The following is a 26,744-nucleotide window of genomic DNA, read 5'->3' on the forward strand; positions in this document are numbered from 1 at the left end:
TTTTTAAAGTATCTCTATCTATCTATATCTGTAAAACATCGTTATTTTAATAGATTTAATCTTCAACCTTCAGTTGGCATAATGTATCATTTGAAATCAATAAAGAACTATTTTATGAATATTAAAATATAATAATTTGGGCATAAATTATGAATTGAATACACGTAAAGTAAGAGATATGAAAACTACATTATATTTGAGTAATTTATTTTTATTATTAATTTACATAAAATGTTCTAAGACTTATAAAAATTTAATTAAAAAAGTATACAGATGACAAAACATTATTAATATCAAAATTACCTTTTGATGGTATATTAGTTAAACATTTGCGTATTTCTTCAATGTCAGGCTTATTTTTACACTTTAATTGTCTGAAATTATATTATACTCAAATTAAAATATACGTTTTATTAGATTAACATTATATAATATTCAAATATAATACTGTCAGTATATTAATTTACATTATATTGCATTGTAAATTATGAATCTATATTTTTACTAGAAATATATATTTTTGTAAACATTACTTACTCATAAGTTGATAAATATCGTTTCACAAAAAATATAGCTAAATCTTCAAGGATGGGTTGAGAATGAAGAGCAACAAATTGTTCTCTGCATATCTATAAAAAATAATTACGTATCTATAAGAAGATATGAAAAACGTTTGAATATCCAATTTATATTCATTTTATATTTGTTTATAGTTTATTTACTTTATATTTTGTGGACTGTTGGAGTACTATTAGACTTATACTATGTATTATATTCAAAAACATTGAAATGTATGGATGGTGCAGTAAATTACTTTATTTTGTAGTTTACTTACTTTGTTCATAGCATCTGCGGTACAAGGATGAGTCCAAAAACAATCATGTACTGAGACAAAAGTAATATTATTTTTATTACAATTTAGTCCGGTAAGCATCATGTGAGTGGAATCTAGAGAGTGTATAAAGTTTGGTGCGAATGCATTTCGTTGTTTTATGCTATCAGGTTTCCTATAAACATTTCCAAAAATTTTACTTTTGAACATTACAATATTAGATACTAAAAGTAACTTGATGTATTTATAAAATTATATACTTGTACTAACCTATTTGAAGATTTTTGTTGCTTCATATAAGGTTGTGTAACAGGAAGACCCAATGGGGTAACCCACTCCACATTTTCACAACAAATAAAAGAAATAATTCGAGCACATTCTGTGAACCAATCTTGAATTTCTCTTGCACTTTTAAACATTTTTCTTAAACTGTGAAATGTGCTTTCAGTTAAATATATACTAGCAGACCAAATATGTTCCTTAGGAAAGTTTTCTATTTCTACACAAAATATGAATATTAAAATAAATTTTCATCTCTTTTTGGTTCGTAACAGTATACCTTAAATCTTTTCTTCTTTGTCCAAATATTCTACATATATTGAAAAATGAAATTTACCTTTTAACTGTTTCATTATTTGAGCTTTTGCACCATATTTTGTTACACCATATACTGTTGTCATCACAGTTTGCTTTATAACTTTTCTTTTTACATATCCTTCCAATATTTGCGCAATTTTAACATTATTTCTTGCATCAATTTGTCGTTGTCTTTCAATCTAAAATGTAACTGAATATTTTTCTTTCCGAAAATATTTACGTACATACATTGCAACCTACAACTTTGTGTAATACAGTAAACTTACAACTGACACTATGTCAGAATATACATCTTTTGGAGTATGAAATGGATGTAAATTAACACTTTTCGCACCAATTTTATCTTTACCAAGTGCTGCATAATGTTGAAGTCCATTACAACTGCCATCTTGATGTATTGGAAACGCAGATATATATTCTTCTACATTTGGTGCTTTTAATGCATTTGCTATTTCCATGCACGCAGCTAAAGTTTGCCATGGTTCCTCTGATTGTTTCCACCACATTTTACCCTTTACAATATAAATACCAATTCTATTTAAAATTATTTCAAGTATTCTAATTTAAAAAAATTGTGTAGGTTTATTTAATATAAACATGTAATTATAAATTTCTTATTAGCCATTTCATTTTGTCCTTTAATATACTAAAATAAAAAACAATCCTTTTATTTGAAATAAAAACTTACTGTTAAAGGTTTAGTAGCACTGTCAAGTATATTATCCATATTCTGATTTGCATATTCAAGCCGTTCTTGAACAGAATTTAATTTCTTAAAGTTAGTTAAATTAATAACATGTAATTTCAACCAATCTAATCCATTTGGACCTAGAGGTTTTCCCTTTCCAAATAAAAGTAAAGATCGGCCCAAATCAGATGATAAATGATTTAAATAAGGAGGTACTGGGTAAGTTCTTCCTCTAAAATCCAAATTATGTGGGAGCCAAAATATTTTGTTCCTAAACTTTAAAAAAATAAAGGATTCAATATATAGAATGGTATAAATATATAAAATTACGTATTTCGTTATAAAAGTTATAAAGGAATTAAAAAATAGTCTAATATATACTTCATACCTAATTTAACAGTAATTTGCTTATTAATACAAAATTAATATATTTCAAAAGATAAAAAAACATACATGATTGGCGATGGATAACTTATAAAGAGTATCACACCACAACGAATACGTATCATACTTCTTTTGATGATATTGAGCTATTGCTATTGCTTCTTTTTGTTTCTCTTCAACAGTAGCATTTTTATTTATTGGACTTGGTGGAGTTAATACAGAAACTGATTGAGGGACATTTAATTCTACAGAACCACCATCTTGAAAAATCTAATTAAAAAACACATACAAATGGAAATTATTTATAATAATTATAATTTGTATTCATTATCAATAAGAGCTATTAGACAATTATTCTAATATCAGAATTACCTTAATTATAATATCGAGTATAGCAGTATTAATTTTCCATGGAATAGAACTAAGCTGATTCAATGAATCAAATATAGGAAATAACTGTTCTGATTCTGTATTTTTTAATGTATGCAGTAAATCATTCTAAATAAAAAATATAAATAGTGTACATTACTTTTATATAGTATAATGTTGAAGATATACGAAATATTATATATTGTATACTTTTGAACAAATCATATACTTTTAGATAAAGTATCTCATATCGTATAATATATATATATATACTTAAAAAATAAATAAAAATTACAAGCTTACAGAATCTCTTGGGAGTCTTATAAAATCAGTTTTTGTTATAAGATATGCTCCTAAATGTATTGAAACCCATGGATTTGGTGGACTACAAGAAGGTAGAAGAAGTGATTCAAATGTTAATGTTTTTAAATGTATCTTTCTATATAATTTTGCTACCAGAGGATGTGGTTTAATCTGTAACATAAAAATAAATTTTGTATTAAAAATATTTAAATAATATTTGATTTTTTCTTTAAAGCTCTCAGATATTAATGAGTTCAATAACATTCCCAATAAAACTATCTGAAAATATTGGGTATTATAAAACTTTGAATATTCCAATATTTAATTAATAATATTCCATACAAACCTGTTCTGATAAATAATTTCCTTTGTTCCTAAACAATGTATAAAATGCAGGTATAGAATATTTTAAATTTTGTCCTTTTAGAATTTCAGGTTTAAGCATAATATCATTCAAGATAATATGATACAAAAATTTGCCAATATTTTCCATTACATCCGTAGGCCAATTTAAAAAGCTAAAATTTAAAGGTGTACCATATTTTGTTTCCTTATACTCAAAATATTTCCATACAGTACGATTATTCATATTATTTAAATGTGGCATTTTTTCAGGATAGAGGTACCATTGAAGGTATTTTGAATAAATATTAGTCATTTTATCTAACACTCCAGTTTGTTTCTTTACTTCAATCTATAAATTAAGATTATAAAAATTGAGTGTATGTATATGGAAATTATAATGACAAAGTACACAAATATTTTATCAACAAATGTATAAATATAATTTATATAAATAGTTTCATACTTCATACTTCCTATAAATGTATTTTCCCAATATAATGTATAATGTTTTAAGGGATAAACTAAAAGTTTCTGATTCTGCAGCTATTTGTCTAATTTCACGTAATATAGCATCTATGTAGAATTCTTTATCCAAAACTTCTAAAAATGGATACAAAACCATCAGAGCTTTATGATCTTGACACTCCTTTTGTTTTAAACACTTCAAATTCCTTTCAAAAGCTTCCAATGCTGCAACTTTCCAATAATTTTCTAGTTCCGTAATTTTTGTTTTCTGATATAAGATAAAGAAACCATTAGTACTATATCAAATCTTGAAAATATATAAAAAGCATTTGTATTTATAAAAGCAAGTGTAATTTTTAAGTATAAAAATTAATATATATTTGAATATTAGGCAATAGAATATTGCATAATAATATCTTACCAGACTAATGTTTCTATTTTCCTTACATGTTTCAATACTTGGTATCTCTATTTCAATTGCTAATTCAGCTTCAAGTTGTGTTTTAAACAAATCTTTTAGTTCTTCTATTGTAAATAGTCCTTTTGCTGGACTTTCATAGTTACTTTCCATTAGAATTTTTCTTATAAGTTTACATTCATAGTTTCTATTTAATGTAGTGTATGCTGGTTCAAAGTTTGGCATTAATATCCTAATTGCCTTTAATATATTTTCTTGCTGGTCAATTTTAAAGTATGGCTTATGATTAAAGATATCATCAAAAGATATATTGTAATTATTCATTTCAACATTCAATTTTTTGAGTAATTCTGCAAATGAAATATATTATTATAGTATATTTTCCTTTATACATGCAGGTTCAATCATATTAAAAATTTATATGCAATAAAATATGTATATATAATTACCAATTTGCATTTTATCTACAGTCTTATTTCCCAAAGTATCAAATATATGTGCATAAGTTTCGGGTGTTGGTGTTAAAGAATCATTTTTTATCATATCATATAACTCTAAAACTTTCTCTACTTTTCTTCTGGAAGCATAAGCTTCCAAAAGCATATTGTAAAGCTTAATACTTTCATTACATTTAAAATTATTTTTAACATATTTCCTATATTTCATTAAGGTTTTATTTGCTCTGTTTAACAATCCACACCTTAAATAAACTTCTATATGTGCTAATAAACTTTCAACATAATTTTTTACTCCATACTTGTTTTCAGTTTTATATATTTTCATCTTTTTTGCATTATCTCTAAGAGGAACAGTTTTGTTAGTAAAAATTATTATTAATCAAAGTTACAAAATAATACAATGCTAATTATATGTGCAAAACAAAATTTAGTAAATAATAATAATAAATATTTTATAAAGTTACAATATTCAACAAAAGTTAAAGTAAGAATTAAAAGAGAAAAATATATCATGAAAATTTTATATTATTAAAAATTGTTTATATTTCTGCTCAAGACAATTTCAATATGATCATTTTCAAAATAAAATGATAATTATAAAGCTTACTACAGTAACAAAAATTAAATTTTATAATAAACCAAGAAAATCTCATATCATATTGTTTGTAATGTGTTGTAATGTTTAGTAATGGCTTTAATAAGTAATAATCTACATGCTGCATGACATGTACAAAATCATAAAGAAAAGATATTGATAAAAATAGAGCTATTAAATTGAAAACAAATATTTCAAAATAACATAATTTCATTCTTATAATACATACATACTTAACTCCAACACATTCTTCAACTTCTGACCTCCTTTCAATTTGGTCTTTTCGATAGAATGAAATGTAGAATCTTTTTTAGGCATATTCTTCTTGATTTTGTTACCAATATTCAAATTATCTTTCATTTCATTTTTAGTAACTATATCTACATTATTTTCCTATTAATAAGTTATAAAGTAAATAAATATATAATCTTATTGTGTTATAATACTTAAATAATGTAACATTATGTTTGAAAAATCTTTTAAATATTTTTATGAATTATTATTTATGAACTAAACTTTTTATAACTTTTCTGTTAATTAATTATGTTTAATATTCTATTTAATATTTTCATATTTAAAGTAAAGCAAATAATTTAAAACAATCAATTAGGAATAAATTACTGTAACTTACAATATTTAAAACAGCTTCAGTATTACAAAAATCATCATAATTTTCATTCATATATGTTGAATCAAAGAGTTGATTAAGTATAACATCTTTACTTTCACATGAATTGTCTGTAGTGATGTCAGGATTATCAACAAGCATGGATAAATCAGATGCTGTTAACTTTTCAATTTCAGTCCTCTTAATATTTACTGTTTTATCTGTTACTATAATAAAGAGGTACAATATTGCAGAATAATTTATGCCAATATGTGAAACACATTTGTGTAAATGTAATGTCAAATTTTACCTGCTAATAATTCAGCATAATTTTTTGTCCTTTTCTTCATTTCTTTCTTTATTGGTGAATGACCTAATATATTTACCGTTGTACCATAAATACGAACTTGCTGGTATTTGATAGCTATAAATAAAATAAATGTACATTACAGTTATAAGCTTGTAAATATGAATAAATAAAAAATGTATATGAATGCGAAACACCAAATTCATATCTAATATTTTATACATACAGTACACATTTACATTAAACATTAAATGACATATATTTAAGACAATATCTATTTGTTAATAAATAAATTTATTACGTCAAATACTTATAACAAATTTCTTATTTTTATATTTGTAATTTTTTAAAAAAAGGTTTTAATGACTTATTTGTATATGACATTTTTTACTAATTGTCACAACGTACAATATGCTGACAAAATTAAACTGTCAAACTCTAGGACTCCTTGTTTATTATATTATTCCTATATATATTATTTCTAATTATACATATATTTTCTTAGTCATATAATGTTGCACTGTTAAAAACAGATAATTCCAATAAAAAATTATATTAGTTTCCCAACTAAATTTTAAAATTACTTATCAAAGTGATTTTCACTTTATTCATATTTACATTGCTTTGCATTATGAGTTAAATCCCCTAATATATTTACCTTTTACTTTGTATAAATAAAATTTTTTGTGTACCTTTATTATGAAATTTCATAACAAATGTCATAAATACTACTTGATTTTACATTGATAATCTTTCTACAAATCGTTATTCATGCTACTACAAGATGATACATGCAGTTTGTTTTTAAGCATTTCATTTCCTGATTTCAATTTTTGAAACTACTATATATTATATATTTGTTAGGAAAATCATTTCCAAATGATATACAAATTTTCTTGAGCGCTTTATAGCTTATAGTTCAGGCTTCGATTGTTACAGTAAAGAACAAAAGAAAGTTTAATGGTTAATCAGTACACAAAATACTATATTTTTAAAAAATACAATTATTTTTGACAAAAACAGTTATAAATAGATATGATATATACACTACCATGTATAAGTACTTAAACACTTAATGTAGTCCAATTAAAACATTGATATTCTTATTATATTTTCAATATTATGACAGAAGATTGTTTCTTTACTGTTAATTCTTTACTTCTTGCCATAATTGGGATCAAATGTTCTGCTAAATTGATCTTGAAACAAAGAATATATATACAAAGTATGATTGCAAATACATATTCTAATCATTTTAAGATCTCAACATTGAACAGGTAAACTTAAAGTCATTTAACTTAGATATTAATGCACAACCAATTCTTAGCCATCTTCAATTGATACATTTTTATTTATACTAATTAATATCAACTATCGTTTTCATCCACATCTAATAACTATATATGGTAGTCCAAGGTAAGATCAGAAACGAAAATTAGTATAAAGAAATATATTTTATATATTTATAATAATTTGAAAATGTTCAATTACTTATGCATGATGGTGTTTGTCTATATAAGAGATGACTGTTATCAATATGGTAAAAAATATTTAATGCAAAGTTATTATTAATGTAATATACTTATTGTACACAAGTATGAATTTTAAACTTTTTTTGCCTGCCACTGTAAATATGTCATATCGAATAAGAGCGCTCAAAGTGACTATCTTAAAATCAACTTTCGCAGAAAACGATATGCTAATCATAAATTTTAATGATAAACTAAAAAATTGAAACTAAATGACACAAACCCTAAAATATGTACATATAAAAATTACTTCAATCTCATTTTATAGCCGGCAGGCAAAAAGTAATAAAATATTTATATATATGAATTATTCATAAAACTAAATTACATACAATGTAAACATACATTTTGATATATTTCCGTGGTAAAAGTTACAGAAAGAGCATAGGCGCATTGGTCGCTGCATCATTATTACTTGCTTCGGTATGAAGAAAACACCATGTGGAGATATTCGTTCCGTAACTCGTGTTATTAAAAGTTTGTACATTTTTATATGATTACATAAAGTTAACCACTATGTAATAGTTAATCATCTCGCAGATAATGACAAATTTATATAGGAAAATTATCATTTACAACATAATATAACCCACGAAATGAAAAGTAGCATTTCACATTCACGAACAACATGAACATGTAGTTAATAGATGGCATCTTGTAGAATGAAAATTCTTAAAATTTTATACTCATTTCAGACAGGGAAAATTTCATATTTATTTTGCTATATTTGCATATATATTTTATTTTGCATATGTATTTTGCTGATTAAATATGAATTGTTAATTTAGTTTTAATCTACAACACATCATATTGTTAAATTATATACATATGTAGTAATATAAATTGTTTTATTGAATTTTAAATTATTAAAGTGGAAAGTGTAAAATTAGAAAAAAGTTCTTTTTTTGTAATATTTACAACTATTTCCATTCTGGTAAAGATAGATAATAATTTTTGCAATATGAATGGTGAATTTAAAATGTTTTGAGTCACATGAAATAAATTTCTAAAGAACCAAGTTATAACTTATTGAATTTCTAACAATATTATTTCATTTTTCTGCTACACTCATATGATACATTATGTTACAATATTATTATACAAACATAAAATAAATGCATATTGAAAATTGTCAGAAATGTCAATTTTAAATTTCTAAAATTTTTAAATTTTATTCACAAAGTTGAAATACCATTTTAAACATTATTACATGTTAAAAAAAATTTTTCTATATCTTTTTTCTCATATTCTAATAAAATAGAAAAAATTCTTTAACAATGCACTAGATAGAGTTAAAACATGAAATATGTATTGATAGGTTAATATAGGTTATAAGAGCTTTCTACTTAGCATCTTCTTTATTTATAGATATTATAAATTTATAAAATGAAATTTTATATGTTATGAAAATATTTTAATTTTAAATGTTAAAGTCATGAAATGCAATTGCATTAAAATTTAGTATATATATATACATATTTATTATTAGTATTAAAAGCTGCATCTTGCTAAGTACCAAAAACGACCGCTATATGTCGCTACTAAATAGTATATACCTTGAGTTCAGTTTTTTAAAAATCCAAATGTGGACTTACCTAATGATACCATAATCACTTGTTCGCTGATCGAATGAGAAACAGTACGTTCTTCTTTACACATTGATTGTTATACACAAAGGATTAGAATACAAGTATTACTTATGTAAGTAAATATTCAGATTGTCTTTCTGTAGTTTATTATATTATATTTTATGTTTATTAATAACATATATTTATTTTCTATCTTTTAGTAATTACACATTTTGTATTATTTATTTAACGAAGATATTTTTTTATTCACTTAATTTATGCCCTTTTTCGCAAAATATTATAAAAAATACTTTCTTGTAAATAAAAATTTGTAAAAGTTGTTATCATATTTTGTTAAAATTACTACTTCAACAAGTTTATTATGAAAATTCAACATTTTCTTTATTATTGTTTATGATTAAAAACAAGTACATTTCTTTTATTATTTATTGCTGTATTAGTAAAATAATACACGACTGAAATATATGTAAAGATGACGGCTTCATTAGTGTACATTGAACTGTTTTCATTTTGAATCATTAGATCTTAATTTCTGTTTTAAAATGGTGGTCAGTGTACACTAACTATAATCATGATTTAAAATGGTACGCTGGAAATTACTTTGAAATTAATTATTAGCATTATGATGCTTTCAATTTTATAAATGGTAAATTACTTATATAATTGAAGTAAATAATATTACAAAATAAGTACAGTATTATAAAAATTATAATATAAATTTTCTTGTTATAAGTAAAACATGTATATCGTTGTTTAGTGTTTAACATATAAGATTAATATTATGTACGTATAAGCATATTCATATTCAACAATTACAAATACTTTCTTTATAAAATATTTAATATCATTTTGAAATTACGATAATATAAATATTTTATGAGATGCAATTCGATAGAAATAGAAAAATGAATTGTTTCGAAAACAATAAGAAATTGAAATATATTAGGAAAACCATATAAAACGGAATATTTTATTGTATTATGGTTGTATAAAAATAAAATTATATCAATAGTAAGTACATATTTCATTATTTAAATAAAAATATAATTACGATTCTCATGACGGATAAAGTAGGTAGTAATTTATTAGAAAACATTTAACAAACTATATTATGTTTATATATTAAATAATATATATTATATGTAAGATCCTTATTATAATATTTACAAGTATACTACTATAAAAGTTAAATTTTATTACTCTAGGAACAGATGGTTTTATGTGAACCATATGGCTCCATTAAACAGCACTTGATGTGCATCTGTAGATCTATAAATAGCTAAAATTTGAACTCTTTGTAACATGCAGTAAAGAAAAGTATATTCGCCAGAAAACTATAAAATATGAAGTTAAGATTATCATATATGTTACTTAGTTATACAAAATATTAGGACGAAAAGTATAGAATGTAAAAAAAAAACACAAATGTTTATATATTTGAATTTCTTCTTTCTTTCTTTATTTATACTATTGCGTGTATATGCATACGCGCTCACACGTATATGCATGTACACGCGCTCGTATATCATACACATATTAATTTAAATACGCATAATTTGAATTATTTATATAATTAAACGTATTTAAAATTAAAGGGAATTATTTTTTATAATTATTATTCAAACACAATGATTTTATTCATTAACTATAAAAGCTTTAATTATTGTGATAATTTATTAACAAGGATGGTTTACTTTATCCATCAAAGAGTCATCAGTAATGACCTCTTAACTTCTTATCTCAATAACAGCACATTCAATTAATTGATCAAAGGAAGCATTTCAGTTACATAGCATATACTTTTGTAGCTATAGCAATGACATAATTCTCAAATTATTTAAAAAATGTAAGAAAACAATAAAAAGAAAATAATTAAAAATATTCAAGAAAGATATACACACTCAGTATCGTGGAATAAAATTAATATTTTTTGTTTCAGACAATTCTTTTAAACCCAAGACATTAATTAACAATAGTTGAAAATGAGATATATGTTAATACTATTTCTGCAGTTACTTTGTATAGATCTGAACAATGCTAGAGAAATTACGTAAGTTCTTTCATTATTCAATTAATATAATTAAAATAGTTATTTTATATACAATTTTATATTAACAACAATTACATAAAAATGGAAAGTCAAATATCATCTTGTTATCCATCATGAATATTTATTAAGCTTCTGTTATTACAATATAGTTACCGTAATATAATTTTTAGACATGAAGATATTAAAGATGCAATGTTAAGTTTAGTACATATGATGCGAGAAAATACTGAAAAATTAGAAAGGCATGAGGCACGAGAACGTCAACTGGGAGAACAATTAAAGAAAGCAATTACAGTATTGACAAAACGTATGTCAACTATTGACTCCTTAAAATTGCAGTTGACAAAACTTGATGAAAAAGTAATGGGAATAGAACAGTTAATCTCTCAGGTATCTGATAATTAACAGAATAGTTCTAAGTAACCAATATTACTTTAAATTTACGTATATTTATCATATTAACTTTTGAAAAAGTTTATAATGTGCAATTTTTTTAAAAACTCATATTTCTACAGCAAAACTTTATATATTTTTGCAATAATACATATATGTATTGTTGTATATAATGTATATGTAATATGTATGTAATATAATATGTTATAATATAATATTGCACTAAAGAAAAATTCGTTCCTATTTCATTTAGAGAGATGAACGAGAAAGAATACAAATGCAAAAGACTGTGGATAGTTTAGAAGATTTAGAAAGTCGTTTAGAGGGATGGCTTACAGATATTGAAAATAAAGTATCAGAAGTAAATAATAGACCAGATACTACATTACCTCCACTAGATAATCACGCTCATATTATTTCAAAATTAAATAATACAGAATTATTATTAATGGATAGAATTTCAAAAACAGAGTCGCTTTTAAAATCTGAAACAATAAAATTAAAAGAAGCCACAAATGTTCAATCAGGAACAACACAAGCATTATTGACTGAGGTAAATAGCATGTTTAAATTTTCATTTAAAAACTTATTAAAATCATATGCTCTGTAGATCCAAGATATTGGCACAAGGCTTAGTGATCTTGAAGTTTCATTGGAAAAAATTAAAGAACAATCACAAAACATAAAAAAGAAATTACAAGAACCACAATTTGATGCCATCTCAAATATTGATAATTATACAAGAATGCTACCTTCTATAAAGAAACATTTAGATGATACTTCTGATCAAATTAAGGAATTACCACAGTATGTATCACTACTCTTGTCAACAATATGTTGTTATGAAACGTAAAAAAATTTGTTTTAAACATTGAATATACAAACTAAAAGGTTTGTCAGTGCACTAAGTTCATTTGCATTTGTATTAACATAATTTTATTTCCAATTTTTATGAATAATTATGAATTAATCATAATTGTAAATCAATATTATGTATAATTTGATTTAAAATTTTTCTTTAGAAATAAGAATTAATGAATATTAAATTTTATTTAGGATTACTGAAATGCAAACTCTACATAATGAAACTCAAACACTTTTGCAAGAAGCTAAGCATACATTAAAAGATATTGTTACTAAAGGACTTAATAACATTGAAAATAAATTAACAGAAAGTAAAGATGAAACAAAAGATAATATAGGAGCACTTAGGTATTGTTATGTAATAACATACTTCTGATACATTTTAGTTCAATTATTTTAAAATTGTAATTTATTTATGACATTCCCAAAATATAATTTATATTATTACCTTGCTTATTCTTTTCACTTGAATATTAACTATAATTCAACATTTTTATATAAAGTTTTAAGCATCATCACTATGTGTCAACATAAAATAACTTTTTATACACAAAATAATTTCCTTAATCTTATATTTTCAAAATATTTGTATTTATGACCGTATTCTTTAAATTGAACAGTACAAGCATTATTAACAGTTATGTTCCTCTGAATAAAAAATAAAATTACTATGTATTTTGCGCAAGAATATCATAAATAAATTGCTAATTAGTTAATAATATCTTTCTAAATATAACAATTCAATAATAATGAAATCTTATTGAGTATTTCGGAGGTTTTAGAATGGACTTGGCAAATAATGCTGAACATGTAAATCAAGAATTAAATGATCTTGAAAAAGGGCAATCTGTAATAGTATCAATGGCTGATCATGTCCTAGATACTAAAAGAAGAGTTGAATATGGTGTGCATCAAATTCTTCTCGAGGTAGGAGATTTAGTGAAAGCACAAGGTACAAATATTAATAATACTCTAAATCAAAGATTTGATGGCATATCAAATGATATTATGGACAATCAAAATGGAGCTTTAGCAAATTTAACTACTAAGATGGAACAAGAAATGAATCAGGCAATGATCAAAAATATATTTTTCTAAAAGATTATTATTGAACATTAAATATATTGTATTTATTAAATTTATTTGTATTAAATTTTTTTTAAATAAAAGGTGTGGCGACAAATAAATGTCATGTATCAACAAATGACAGAAAGTGCAAAAGCATTAGACAAATTACATAAGCAAAATGAAAAATACGTTAATGGTACAACTTCTACCATGGGTGGAATGGAAACTAAAGTAAGAATTGATATTGAATAAAAAAATGCTTAACATATTACTTTAGATACTTATATGCGTGTATCTTACAGGTAAGCGAAATAACAAAACGCATGACCGAAGTTGATGATAATTTAAATTATCTATTGGGAAGACTCTCATTGGTGACACAAGAATTTAATCAAATTAAAACAGGATTAGGTAATGCACTAGATAATATTAAAGCATCATTTAAAGAGGTTCAAGATAAAGCAAATGATTTAAGACATCCAGGACCACACCCAATACCTGAAAATTACAAAGAATTTAATGAATCTGATAACAATAAACCAGATGGTAAGCTTTTACCATATACTGACAAACACATTTTTAGTCCTCAAATTAATTAAACTTCATATTTTTAAAACTTTAATGTATAACTTTAAGAATTAGACTATTTTATTTTTGTGCTAAATGTAATATGAAAATTTCTTAACACATTTCATCCATTTAATTTAATTTTTATTGGATTTTTTACGAACTAATTTAGAAATGTTCCCTCTCTAAAGTTTAATAATTTTTATTTGGAACGAAATATTTGTTTTAGTTGTGAAAATAAAATAAAACAATATCAATTTTATATCGAGGATATTTTCATCGTTAATGGCACATATCAAGTTATGTTCAGGATTTGTTTTCTACATCACTAATATATGTATTAACATTCATGATAATAATGTGTATCATCATCATATGCTATATAAGTGTTTGAAAATGTATCATTTTAACTTCTGTTTAATGATAATGAACACATAATTTAAAAATATAAATACAAATGATCTTTATCATTACATTTCAACTATACTTTAAGCATTGTAATTTTTAAATATCATGATATGTATAACTCAAACTGTTCTTAATATATTGTTATAAATAATTATTATATAAATAATAAAATACAAATAATTAAGATTTACAATATATTAGAGTCATTAAAATATAAGAAGCCTGGATCAATATATTTTTATACTGCCATATTTTATAATTATAAGAAGTTTAATCAAAAATAAAAATGTGAAAGTATGTAAAATAAAATTGTAAATATATATAGTATTATGCATAATAAAATATTAATATATACTTCCATACAAATTCCCAAGATACAGTTTCATACATCTTTATCAAAGAAATTTTTCTACTTTCAGAGCAGAAAAATTTCTCCACTTTGAATATTATTTGTACCTTTTATTATTAAATTTTCTAAAAGTGTAGATTATATTGTAACTTTATTATTGATTAAGAAATTATTTACGGAAAATACAATGAAAATAAAATAAATTTGCATGCAAAATATAAGTGAAAAATATAAAAAATAAAAGTAAATATAAAGTGAGTAAATGATGTTTTCTTCTATTACATGTATTACAGTACATTTACCAATATAAGTAATTCATATTTACTATTTCAAATTTTAAATTTTTTATAGAGCGCTATATTTTTATTATATGTAACACACACATAGGCATCCGCAAATATCTACATATCTACATACTTTTACTTAATTATTTAATTTTATAAATCGTTAGTCACAATTTGCATTGAAAACAATTTTTAAATTTATATTTTAGATACCACTCGTTAAATAAATATGATTAAATATTATGCAAACAAATTAACCCTTTCACAAAAACAATATAAATTAGCATTTTATGAAAAAGACATGTACATTGTCATAAAACAGATTTAAAATAATACTAAAACTATACTTGTGAGAGATACTATATAGCAGAGAATTATTTGTAACTACTATATGTAATATATATATAATTGTATAATGCATATCATTAATCCCATTATATTGTTATCTTCTTACTATAATCAAAATGTATTAATTGACCATATATATACAAGAAATGAATTCATTGCTAATGATTGGTTTGTACATTATAATGAATTAATCTTTGTTACTTTTTATTTATAACTGCATATAATGGAAAAATTAACATAATATATTATTTTTACAACAATAAGATTTCATATCATCATTCATGTATTTCATAATTGTATTTTGTACGAAAATTTTAATCGTAATTTTCACTTTTTATATTAAATACAATTTAGAAATATTAATAGTACATATGTTGAAACTTACTACGTTTTGAATATAATGTTATACAAATTGGTATTTTTATTTCTTTAATTCTTTGAGTAAACAACTTGGTATAAAAATGAGATATAGTAAAATTCAACTTTGTAAAATTGTATTTTTTTTCTTTTATATTATAATGAAACTTTTTTCAAGCTGCATAAGAAGTCATTGTATTTATTTTATATAAACAATTTTATATATTACTACATTTTAGGGATATTATACAATTATCATATTTGCATTTAAACTTCATTACATTCGCTCATAATATGGTGTTCTCACTATACCCTTCACTTAAAAATATAATTTTATATGTACATTTAATAACGTTAAATTTAATGTATAATAATATTTATTATATACTGTATAATCCTAATGTATTAGTTTTCTATAATTTGTTATTATAGGTCCACTATATCCAGCTAAATAAAAACTAATATTTTATATATCTAGAAAATTTTATAAATATGGAATAACTTAAATATTTAGAAAACTGTGATGTTGTTTATCTCATAATCAAGGCATAAAAATATCTGATTTTCAATTAAATATGCAAACACAATTTTTTATTTTTCCAAATATTAAGTTTAAATTTTGATGCTAATTATGCTATTATAATAATATTATAAATACTAAAACTTTTTAATTACCTTGTAAATAAATCACAAAACAGTTTGAAAAAATGTAAATGTATGAAATATTTACACTAAATTATATTAACACCTTTTGTTAACACTTTCATTAAATCATCCACTATATAACATTACACTGCAAAATATAGACATAATCAAAAATTATTTATTAGTAAATTAAAGATTTATTATAAGTATTTTTTTATATAGATAGGAAAATACCAAACAAATCTTAGAACACAACTTTGCAAATTGTACATACAATTATATTATGTCAATGTTTCTAACATTTACTTTCGTAACAATATAAAACAACTTTCCTTAGAAAATGGGAAATCATACTAACTTAATATGTCGCATGTATAAATGGAAAGTAACATTTTATAAATGCTGCTTATAATTGCTTAGTAAAAGTTTAACTTCAATTATATAGTTATTAATTTTTTTTATAAGACATGTGATAAATATACAGCTTAAATTTTTTATTTTAAAAATTGAAACCAATGATTTGAAAATTTATAAATTTGTCAAATTTGTAGATTTGTTATAATAACAACGATTATGAGATAATCACTATACATGTGTTTTACATAATATTAAAAATTTGGATATGTGCCAACTAAAAACAAATGTACATACTTTAAAATAAATATATATGCACTTCTTTAATTATAGTTTAAACAATGATTTCTATTTTTCCAGAAAAAATAAAAGTTTATCAGAAAATTAAATAATTATTTTCAAATGTTGAGATGAGATTAATTATATTTATATATATTAATATATTATAAAATATATATATATAGTATATTATTGTTTACGGTAATTATCTTGTAGATATAATAATTTTCAATCATTTAATTTATGAAATGAACTTGGTAGGTGAATTGATTAATAGCAAATTGCTATGAATTATATCAGTTACCAAATATAATATTGATTTCTATAAACTTAGATATTATAATCATTTTCATTATATTTATAAATTTTACATATTCAATAATTTGAATTGTTGAGCATATTAACAAAATTAGAATTGAATTCACAGATGAATTTCAAATCTTTAATGTTATATGAAGAAGTATACCAACTCGTTCCATATATTTCTTTATGAGAAAAGAATGTATAACTTGCTAAAAATTTATCATAATTTTTGATAGTTTTATATTTTTGAGCTATTAATATTTAAGCTATATGAATTGCATTGGATACTTCACATTAAAGCATATTCATTAATCATAATGGACGACCATTTATGCTATATATGAGAAAGATTAACAACTAACATCGACTGCTTGCTTTACAGTACATTAGATACATTAACAAGCTCCCATGATAAGCTTTGGTTATTTTAGTAACATTGTAAGTAATTTTTATTACAACTCTTTGCAGTGCTACATTTCTAGATGACATTTTATGTTTTAATTAGATTAATTAAGTTTCTAGAATATTTTTATCAGTAAATACCTAACAATGTAGTAAGTCTAAATCATTATTTGCATATTTTGATGATTCTCTTAATTGTCTACTTTCATACTGACTTGTTGCCCACATGTTGTTACTATTAATATAACTTATGTGGATATCTCTAGCAGAAATATATTAGCACAGCAAAGAAGTGTTGATTGTAACCTATATACACCCCCAAATGCATTGGAAACGTCATTAAAAATGCCTACCCTATGATAAGCAGTGAGTTAGAAAGTTATAACATATTGCACATACTCAAGCTGAGATTTTCTTACATATTATAAAAAGTGATGTAAGGTCTCAGCTGAGCAATTATTAATGCCATTTTCTTTATTAACCTTTTTTTTTACAAAAGAATTATTTAAATAAAGCTATGTAATTAAATTCGGAGTATTGGACGCATTATATCGGAATGCATTACATTAATTTTCTAAGAGCGATAAAGAGTGCAGGATACTTGTAATTCGTTTATATTTATTTCTGAATGCATGTAATATACAATTGCCTTGGCAGTTTATAAGTACTGAACAACATTATATATTCAATGAACCACATTTTTGGATAGTTACTGTTAACTCAGTTTAAAGAGAAATGTCTCTATATAATCTAAATAAAATCATAAAATGTACATTTACTAAATGTTTATGTACTTATTCAAATATAAGTAATAAATATATTATATTTATATGTAAAAAAATATAAAGTATATGAGATAAGCATAAGAATATTAATAAATATTGTCAATTAATTTTATGGTTTTACAAGTTATGCCATTATAAAAAATGCTGGAAATTTGTGATAATGAGTGGATATAAGAAAATGTAATATTTATATATTTTTGAAGTATCCATACACTCTTTTCTGAATTATACTCTTAGAATTTGTCTAAGGTTAAGCAGCTGCTAGCTTGAATCACTGGATGTAGATATGCGCAGCTGACGTTTGCTACGCCTTTGGGGGTGTGAGTGGTCCTAGCTGCTAGTAGAAGCAATAGGACTAACAGGGCTCAAAGGACTACGTGCAGGATCCCTGAGACAACCCGTCAATGTAATAGCTACTTTGCGACTTCCAGCATCATTACGATGTTCACACAACCAAATTCCTTGCCACGTACCCAAAGTCAATTTGCCATCAGTAATTGGAATACTCAATGAAGAGCCCAGAAAACATGCCTTTATATGCGCTGGCTATAAATAATATAATTATATTTATGTATAAATTTATAAGTCTATTTTTATAAAGTTACTATATTTATAATTAAAAAGAAAAAAGCTGAACTTTCGTTTTAAAATGATCTGCTATTAAAAAATATATAATTATCAGCATATTGTTTTCTCTTATATTTAATTGCATTATTTTATTAACATAATATTTATAAACTACAACAAAAATTCAGAGATCTATATATATAATGCACAGCATAATTTAATTTCAGGAATAATAAGAGATATTTCATAAACTTACCATATCATCTGGTCCTTCACAACTGTGTTTATAGGGCAAACCTTCAGGAACTATTGTATTAAGCATCATTTCTACATCATCTCTAACATCTGGATCCCAATTTTCATTTAGTGCTAAACTTGCTGATGTGTGAAGAACTAAAAAATAATGGAAACTATTTATGCTATAGGAAAATATCTTTATAATACTTATATTAATTCTATGAACATTTTATTACTTCATCTGGTTAATACAATTAGTTTACTTAATACATTACCTATAAATATATCATTTTTATTTCCACAATACTAATATAGAATTTTTAACAAAATGTTGTTGTTTTAACAATGTGTTAAAATGTAGCAAAATGTATACATTTTCTAATTTTACCACAGTAATTAACAGTATCTAATATTAACATACTTTTCTACGCTTTTTTTTTATCTTATCAAATTTATATGTATCATTAAAGGTTATCAGTAATAAGAAAGAATATTTCGTATTCTTTTTAATACATTTTAGTATATTTTTTAATTCTCTCTTGGATTGTAATCCAAATTAGTAAAAATAAAAATATTTGTAAATAAATGTTTATTACTTTGTATATACATACATAAACATTATATATATAATAATATAGTATTATGTATATACTATTACATGTTATATTAGTATACGTGTGGATATGTATATTAGTAAATATGTATACATATACTACGCAATATAAATATTATTTTCTAGAGATATGTAATTCATTAAAATTGAACTTTTACTTGGAAAAAAAATACAAAATTTATCAATGCTTTGTCTAAAAAATTTAAATAGCTTTCTTCTGTACTATAATGTTATGGTGGAATTACTTTTTATTGAAGAAACTCACTTACTTTGTATATGACAAAGTCCGACTGAAAATTCGCAGAGTTCAGGAATTCTTCTTAAGATTTCCTCGGTAACGTGATGGATACCTCGATGCTGTGGTCTTAGGTTAATCTTTGTTTGAAACCAAGCAGAGCCGATTTGAATTCTTCTATTTGACGAGGCCATGATATGATATATGCTGTAGAGATTACACACTTAACTAGACTCGGAATAAAAATTTTCTCGCAAATCGAAGATACGGTAAAATCTACTTCAAGCGAAAAATCACAAGAATACAGTCCACTCCATTGAATATAGTATGCGTCTAGTATCTTCGCCGCTTGCCGGCTACAAGATGTATGGATTTACCCACATCTTTTAAAGATTGTCTAATTGCATCTGCTATATTTCGTATTCATAAAAAGGTTATGAGAAATAATGATTCAATGTGCACATACGTATCACGTTTACATACATATATACGCTCACCTTCACCTACATGGAATATCATAAGTATCAGGTACGCATACTAACAGCGAAAAAACAAGATGATAAAATTATTTCGAAATAAATCATCGTATCACTAAGAGATTCGAAATCTTTTAGTAGAAAGTCCGCTCGGTAGAATTTTAACAATGATAAGCCATATTGTTTGTCATATCAAGTGTCAGAGAATAAATAAATCGAATAGTAATCTAAACAATAATGTAAGTTGCGTTCAGTAATGGTACGTTTTCTACTAGAACCATTTTATTTCTTATTGATTGGTTCCAATATAAGCGGCAAATTAAAAATTATAAATGCCCAATAAAGAGAGAAAGAGTTATAAATATATAATAGCAATAACAATTCTATGCATTCAGGAATAATAATTTTTAATATTATAAAGTTATCATTAATTTAATATTACTTTGTTATACGTATATACATATGTATAATCGTATAAATAATCACAATTACAGCTATCAATATAATTATTATTGACATTGTTTTAATTTTTATTGCTTATATAGTACTTTATAGAAACGCTTATGTTATGTATTATATTATATTAAATAAAATAGAAAATTAAATACTATAAAAGTATCAGATGAAAAGGAAGATACATCAATTATTCATTTGAAACAATATAGGAAAAATTATAGATTTATTTGTTTAATTTCATGTAAACGAATCGAACAGTTCTAATATTATATAATAGATAATAGATAATGCAGTTTTGATTTTACGAAATTTATTATTACGCGCGGAAAAAACCGCTTGTCCTTATAAAAGTAAGTTTCATTAAGCAACATTCATGAGTACCATATTATATATATTTATATTTTATGAACAAGTACTAGCACATAATATTTTCTAAAATTAATTCCAGAATAAAAGCAAATTAAGAGTAGTATACAAATTCAATATTTTCAAAACATCCAAAACTTTTGAAAATATAAAGTTCACAAAATCTAAATCGTATTCCTCAATTTTAAATTATTGGGTAAAATAGTAATTTTTAATCATTCTTTAATTTTATTATAAAGTTCATTTCATTTTATATAAGTAAATACTTGTCTTTCAAAACGGATTAATTATTCAATAATAACTACAATGTATTATTTAAACTTAAGAATTGTTTTAATATGTATATAATTAGGATATACATATAAAAAATCTTTTGTATAGGGTTGCTATTGTTTACAAAACAAGTTGTAATATTATCTTTCATCTATTATTTATATCAATTTCACAAGTTAGAATAAATATAAAAAATCAAGATGTCCTGCAAATTACTTTATTGTTCGTGAACAATGTGAATAGTCTTAAGTCTCAGGGTATACAAAAACTTTATCTTTATGTAAAGGAATTTGTAATTTTATCTATTTATTTTTTAATTACATTAACTTTTTGACAATGTATCAATTTGACAATGTGACATAAATTAAATTGGGGAAATGAGAGGCAGGTAATAATTAAGAAAACATTAAAAATAGTTTAAATTTAATTAAAACAGAAAATGTATATATTATTTATGAAACTATATATTGATTCAAAATACAAATTTGTATATTTAAAGAATTTATAACAAGGATATTACATAGTTTCATTAAGGAAATAAGCTTTCTTCTGTTATCTTAATTACCTTTTTATGTAATGTAGAATTCAGATATTTCTGATTTTTTAAAATTGTGAGCAGTAACGAAAGTAATTAAAGTACTTTAGTCATATATTCTATATGTTACTGTATTTATTGAATATTGTATTGAGTGAAAATATATAATATACAGTAAGTTATTTAAATTTAGAAACTAATTATACAAATTTATAAGAGAAGGTGTAATATAATACAAAAAAAAAAAAAAAATAATAAATAAGTATTTTTATTCTTCCCATATAACCAGACTTTAAATTTTTATTTATATACCTATGCTGGACAATATCTTATTATCAATATGTGTATTATGAAAATCACTCTACATATAGTTGTAAATCTGGATTGATTTCTATAATACTATTTTCTAATTCTTTAATATTACAGATTGGATTTTCTCTTAAATCAAGTAACTTTAATTTATGTTTTGTTAGTAATTGTAATATTTCTTCTAAATTATTTAATTTATTATTTCTTAATGATAAAACTTCAAGATTCTGTAACATAGGAAACTCTTTTAAATTTTCAACTTGATTGCTTGAAAGTGACAATTTTCTACAACTTTGGAGTAAAGATAATTGATTTAAGGAATGTGATAAATAATTTGCACTAAGATTTATTTGCTCAAAGAAACTGAGATATTCGTTATTGCTGAGTGTGGTTAAATTTAATCCAGAAAGATCAATTTCTATTTCTGTTTCTTGATCTTCTTCTATATTCCATAATTCAGATATTTTGTATTCAATTATGTATTTGCTCCCTGAAAAAAATTCATTGTTTAATTTATAAATTGAAATAACAAATAATTAATTATTATAATTTAATCAAAATTATATTTTAACATGATTTTATATATTTTTCTAACAATTAATTCTATATCTAATTTTATAGCATTTATAAAAGTCATTAATTTTAGAATCAATTCTCCAATAAGAACAATCAATTTTATCAAACTTAAATTCTACAAATTAAAGTTAACAACTGTAACATTTATATAAAATTTTTAAAATTTTTTAAATTTATATATTCAGCAATAATATAAACTTACTTAATATTAAATAATCTAGAAATAAGTTCCGCAGAGTGTTTCAATCTTAACCAGACCCCTAAATATATTCTTTATCTTTGTATAATTGCAACTTATGCTGCTATTGTGTCAGACACAACTTTTCCTTTTACAAAGTGCATCACTACTGGTTAATGTCACTCTGAGCACTTATTAAGATATACCCAAACATTGTCTCAGAATTTTATTTTATCAATATTCAAGATTACTTTAAGACTATATGATAGACAATATATTTATAGTATAAATTTCCTGCCAAAAAATAAAAGTGATTTTTAAAAAACTTGGTAAAAATTACCTTAAAATGAAATTTCTTTTCTACAATATTTCTTTTTTAGAACCATTCACATTATATCTTAAACATTTTCTAGTATCATTAGAGTTAAAAGAAATATGTAGCTGTTTGGTTAAGGATGAAACACTTTGTATATATATCATTAAATTTTTATAATTTATTCGTTAAATATACTTACGTAAATCTTTATAATAATTAGACCGAAGAGAATCAATACTAACAAGAACATTCAAATTTGTTAAAATATTTTCATAAAACTGTATAAAATCGATTTTCCTCATTAAAAGAATACTGGTTAAATAACCCCATTTATTATTAGGTTCCATTTCTACAAGTTGTTTGTAACTTGATAATTGTTCTAATAATTGAACTTTATTAGAACAGGATTTATATTTCCTTTTTCTATATATCCATTTCTGATTAACACAGAGTAAAGGATAAAGTATTCCTTCAATTTCTATCTGAACATTCTTTGCTTCATTTAACTGTTTTTTAAATTTTCCAAACCACAATTTCGAAATCTTTGTTTCATATAAAGATTTCCATTGAACGTTCTCATTTTCATTATTTATTTGTAGACATATTGACTCGGCTAGTATATTTTTATTAGCAAAAAGAATCACATTATTATCTTGTATTAAGGCTTGAGAAAGAATAGGAAGGCATTCATGAGTATCTAATAACCATCTTTGGTAGAACCAAGCACTAGTATCACTAGGATCTGTGAATGTGGCATTCATGACCAAATCTAATTCTAAAAGGAAAATGGTAATTTTGTTATACAAATTACAAAATAGTGTCAAAGCAAATATATTTTACAAACGCTATTAATATTCCATAAAAGCATTACCTTGTTTCTTTTTTTCATCAATATTGTTTTGGTCAGAATTATGAAATATTTTTGATAACAATAAACTCCTGTAATGCCAGGAAGAATAATTAGAGAAATTATTTAGAATCTTTGAGGTGGCAAATTTAAATTCTTCTTCAGGAGAAATTCGTGCTTTTTGTACAACAAATTCCCTATAATTCCAACAATGAACTAAAATAGATCAAAAATAATATTTATATATTTTATTATTTTGTAAATAATAAAAATAAAAAATTTAATAACATTAGTAACTTACAATTTCTGTCATCCAAATTTAAATACTTGGTGCATAACATTAATTCCCTTTTCCAATCACATTTTACTAAATGATTCATAATCCATATTCGTTGATACCATACCCAGTAAGATTTCGGATTTTGTTTTAAACAATCTTCAGTAAGTCTTAATTCATTTTGATAATACTCTTCCAAAAGATTTTCATCCCTGTTTATAGTTATATTACATGTTATATAACGTTCATTTTAATGTTAATTTTTACTTATAATTGTTAAATTTAAAATTTAATAAATATGCTGCTTATACAATATTTGGATTTAAATATATATATTTATTATTCTGTATTAGAAAAATTTTTCTTCGTGAATCTCAAGTGATTAATATATATATATATATATTTATAGTATCACTGTATTATGTATAATACATTATACATAAAAAATTAATTAATAAAATATCAAATAAGATGTACTTATTATTCAATACTAAAGAGTTTAAATAGCAATTAATCATTAAAAAAATATTAAAATTATTGCTACCACATAATTACCAATCATTATTTGTAAATGCCTCTCTACGAATATTCCATAAAGTATAAATATCTGGATTTTGCTTTACCATACGTTCAGTAACCGTCATTAATTCTTCATCATAAATCTTATCATTTCTCTATAATATATAACATTAAATAGTTACATTTTAATGAATTTAACTAAATTACTTTTTAAGCAACTATATGTGATTATATAAACACAATTAGTACTATAATATATATTAAGTAATATATTTGTGAGATTACTTTCTTAAACACAATACTCATGCCAATTCTATAACGTGAAAGTTTTTCAGCTCTTTCCTTCTTCTTCAATGCTTCCTGTTCTGCAGTTGTTTGAACTTTTACTCTGCCATGCTGAAAATTTATTATTTTTTTTATTGAAAATTTAACTATATCAAATGTGAAATATACAAAAAGTATATATAACGATCAAATAATGAAAATGTTACATCAAAGGTATTAAATCATTTTTCTTTATTTATAGTATATACCGCCTCTGATAGTTATATTTAAGTACTAATAATTTATAAGGATAATAATAAAGTAAAAGTACAGTCAAAATATTAATTTTAATTACCATGTTGAATATCTCTCCTAATCTTTTTTAATATATAGATATATTTAAAACTTTTACCTAACTTTGAGGTTAAGTTTGTTTGTACTGTTTTAATTATAAATACATAGATATGTAATATATATTATATATATATGTATCTTATTTATTAATTAATAACTATACTTTCGAGATTAATAGATATTATTCGTTCCTAATAGCTAAAGTAAAATAATATTATAAAATCACAACTTCATTTTTTTTCAAACATTTAGTTCAGCTACGAAGCTTTAGATATTAGTTGACAACTATTGACAAGCTATATAATATATGCGCGCACAAATGTACATGTGTGTCACCAGGTATCATTTATATTTGAAGATGTCTATTCGATTCAATAGTTAACATTAAATTTTTGGTTTCTTTT

General features: G+C 23.3%; 4 protein-coding genes across 10 annotated transcripts; 1 reads left to right on the plus strand and 3 right to left on the minus strand.

The window, feature by feature from the left end:
* Positions 1–190: 190 nt before the first annotated feature.
* On the minus strand, positions 191–8,532 carry Mtrnapol (mitochondrial RNA polymerase). Of its 2 annotated transcripts, none has more exons than XM_072001583.1 (18): positions 8,243–8,532; positions 6,372–6,485; positions 6,086–6,288; positions 5,684–5,847; positions 4,851–5,200; positions 4,405–4,751; positions 3,982–4,251; positions 3,520–3,867; positions 3,174–3,344; positions 2,874–2,999; positions 2,571–2,771; positions 2,118–2,393; positions 1,696–1,941; positions 1,449–1,608; positions 1,103–1,331; positions 836–1,007; positions 538–629; positions 191–374 (listed from the first exon to the last, which is right to left on the minus strand). In XM_072001583.1, the coding sequence occupies exons 1-18, from the start codon at positions 8,382–8,384 to the stop codon at positions 254–256; spliced, it is 3,732 nt and encodes a 1,243-aa protein (XP_071857684.1). In that variant the 5' UTR covers positions 8,385–8,532; the 3' UTR covers positions 191–253. The 2 variants fall into 2 exon arrangements, with proteins under 2 accessions (XP_071857684.1, XP_071857685.1); XM_072001584.1 differs by lacking the exon at positions 8,243–8,532 and adding an exon at positions 7,061–7,574.
* A 932-nt stretch (positions 8,533–9,464) lies between these two features.
* Positions 9,465–20,020, plus strand: LOC139986342 (uncharacterized). Of its 3 annotated transcripts, none has more exons than XM_072001593.1 (10): positions 9,465–9,598; positions 11,426–11,536; positions 11,707–11,926; positions 12,183–12,482; positions 12,540–12,736; positions 12,986–13,141; positions 13,576–13,864; positions 13,964–14,092; positions 14,164–14,407; positions 19,737–20,020. In XM_072001593.1, exons 2-10 carry the CDS (start codon positions 11,469–11,471, stop codon positions 19,757–19,759), a joined length of 1,626 nt encoding a protein of 541 aa, XP_071857694.1. In that variant the 5' UTR covers positions 9,465–9,598; positions 11,426–11,468; the 3' UTR covers positions 19,760–20,020. The 3 variants fall into 3 exon arrangements, with proteins under 3 accessions (XP_071857694.1, XP_071857695.1, XP_071857693.1); XM_072001594.1 differs by lacking the exon at positions 19,737–20,020 and adding an exon at positions 14,658–15,020; XM_072001592.1 differs by lacking the exon at positions 19,737–20,020 and having other exon boundaries at positions 14,164–14,569.
* On the minus strand, positions 18,614–21,313 carry LOC139986344 (UPF0047 protein YjbQ). Of its 3 annotated transcripts, none has more exons than XM_072001597.1 (4): positions 21,137–21,313; positions 20,629–20,801; positions 19,766–19,902; positions 18,614–19,488 (listed from the first exon to the last, which is right to left on the minus strand). In XM_072001597.1, the coding sequence occupies exons 2-4, from the start codon at positions 20,786–20,788 to the stop codon at positions 19,273–19,275; spliced, it is 513 nt and encodes a 170-aa protein (XP_071857698.1). In that variant the 5' UTR covers positions 20,789–20,801; positions 21,137–21,313; the 3' UTR covers positions 18,614–19,272. The 3 variants fall into 3 exon arrangements, with proteins under 3 accessions (XP_071857698.1, XP_071857697.1, XP_071857696.1); XM_072001596.1 differs by having other exon boundaries at positions 21,092–21,313; XM_072001595.1 differs by having other exon boundaries at positions 20,629–21,004; positions 21,092–21,311.
* Positions 21,314–22,947: 1,634 nt separating this feature from the next.
* Rabggta (Rab geranylgeranyltransferase subunit alpha) lies at positions 22,948–26,537 on the minus strand. 2 transcript variants are annotated; one of them, XM_072001606.1, is made up of 7 exons: positions 26,342–26,537; positions 26,008–26,118; positions 25,759–25,877; positions 25,228–25,415; positions 24,951–25,142; positions 24,279–24,854; positions 22,948–23,499 (listed from the first exon to the last, which is right to left on the minus strand). In XM_072001606.1, the coding sequence occupies exons 1-7, from the start codon at positions 26,342–26,344 to the stop codon at positions 23,057–23,059; spliced, it is 1,632 nt and encodes a 543-aa protein (XP_071857707.1). In that variant the 5' UTR covers positions 26,345–26,537; the 3' UTR covers positions 22,948–23,056. The 2 variants fall into 2 exon arrangements, with proteins under 2 accessions (XP_071857707.1, XP_071857708.1); XM_072001607.1 differs by lacking the exons at positions 26,008–26,118; positions 26,342–26,537 and having other exon boundaries at positions 25,748–25,877.
* Between the last annotated feature and the right edge of the window lie 207 nt (positions 26,538–26,744).

This window comes from Bombus fervidus, chromosome 4 (assembly GCF_041682495.2).
Source record: "Bombus fervidus isolate BK054 chromosome 4, iyBomFerv1, whole genome shotgun sequence".
Taxonomy (NCBI): domain Eukaryota; kingdom Metazoa; phylum Arthropoda; class Insecta; order Hymenoptera; family Apidae; genus Bombus; species Bombus fervidus.

Bases quoted from the DNA above. Each gene is read 5' to 3' on its own strand.
- LOC139986344 (XM_072001597.1), bottom strand. From the start codon at position 20,788: ATGGCCTCGTCAAATAGAAGAATTCAAATCGGCTCTGCTTGGTTTCAA. The intron at 19,903-20,628 runs GTAAGTGAGTTT...ATTATTTTTTAG, and splicing joins CGGACTTTGTCATATACAAA to TTCTTCACACATCAGCAAGT. The intron at 19,489-19,765 runs GTAAGTTTATGA...TATTATTTATAG, and splicing joins GTGAAGGACCAGATGATATG to CCAGCGCATATAAAGGCATG.
- Rabggta (XM_072001606.1), bottom strand. The intron at 25,143-25,227 runs GTAAGTTACTAA...GATCTATTTTAG, and splicing joins AAATTTGGATGACAGAAATT to TTCATTGTTGGAATTATAGG. The intron at 23,500-24,278 runs GTAAGTATATTT...AATTTTTTTCAG, and splicing joins TAATTATTATAAAGATTTAC to GGAGCAAATACATAATTGAA.
- Mtrnapol (XM_072001583.1), bottom strand. From the start codon at position 8,384: ATGTACAAACTTTTAATAACACGAGTTACGGAACGAATATCTCCACAT. The intron at 2,772-2,873 runs GTAATTCTGATA...TTTTTTAATTAG, and splicing joins TACTCGATATTATAATTAAG to ATTTTTCAAGATGGTGGTTC. The intron at 1,942-2,117 runs GTAAGTTTTTAT...TATATTGTAAAG, and splicing joins GTGCTACTAAACCTTTAACA to GGTAAAATGTGGTGGAAACA.
- LOC139986342 (XM_072001592.1), top strand. From the start codon at position 11,469: ATGAGATATATGTTAATACTATTTCTGCAGTTACTTTGTATAGATCTG. The intron at 11,927-12,182 runs GTATCTGATAAT...TATTTCATTTAG, and splicing joins TAGAACAGTTAATCTCTCAG to AGAGATGAACGAGAAAGAAT. The intron at 14,093-14,163 runs GTAAGAATTGAT...TGTATCTTACAG, and splicing joins TGGGTGGAATGGAAACTAAA to GTAAGCGAAATAACAAAACG.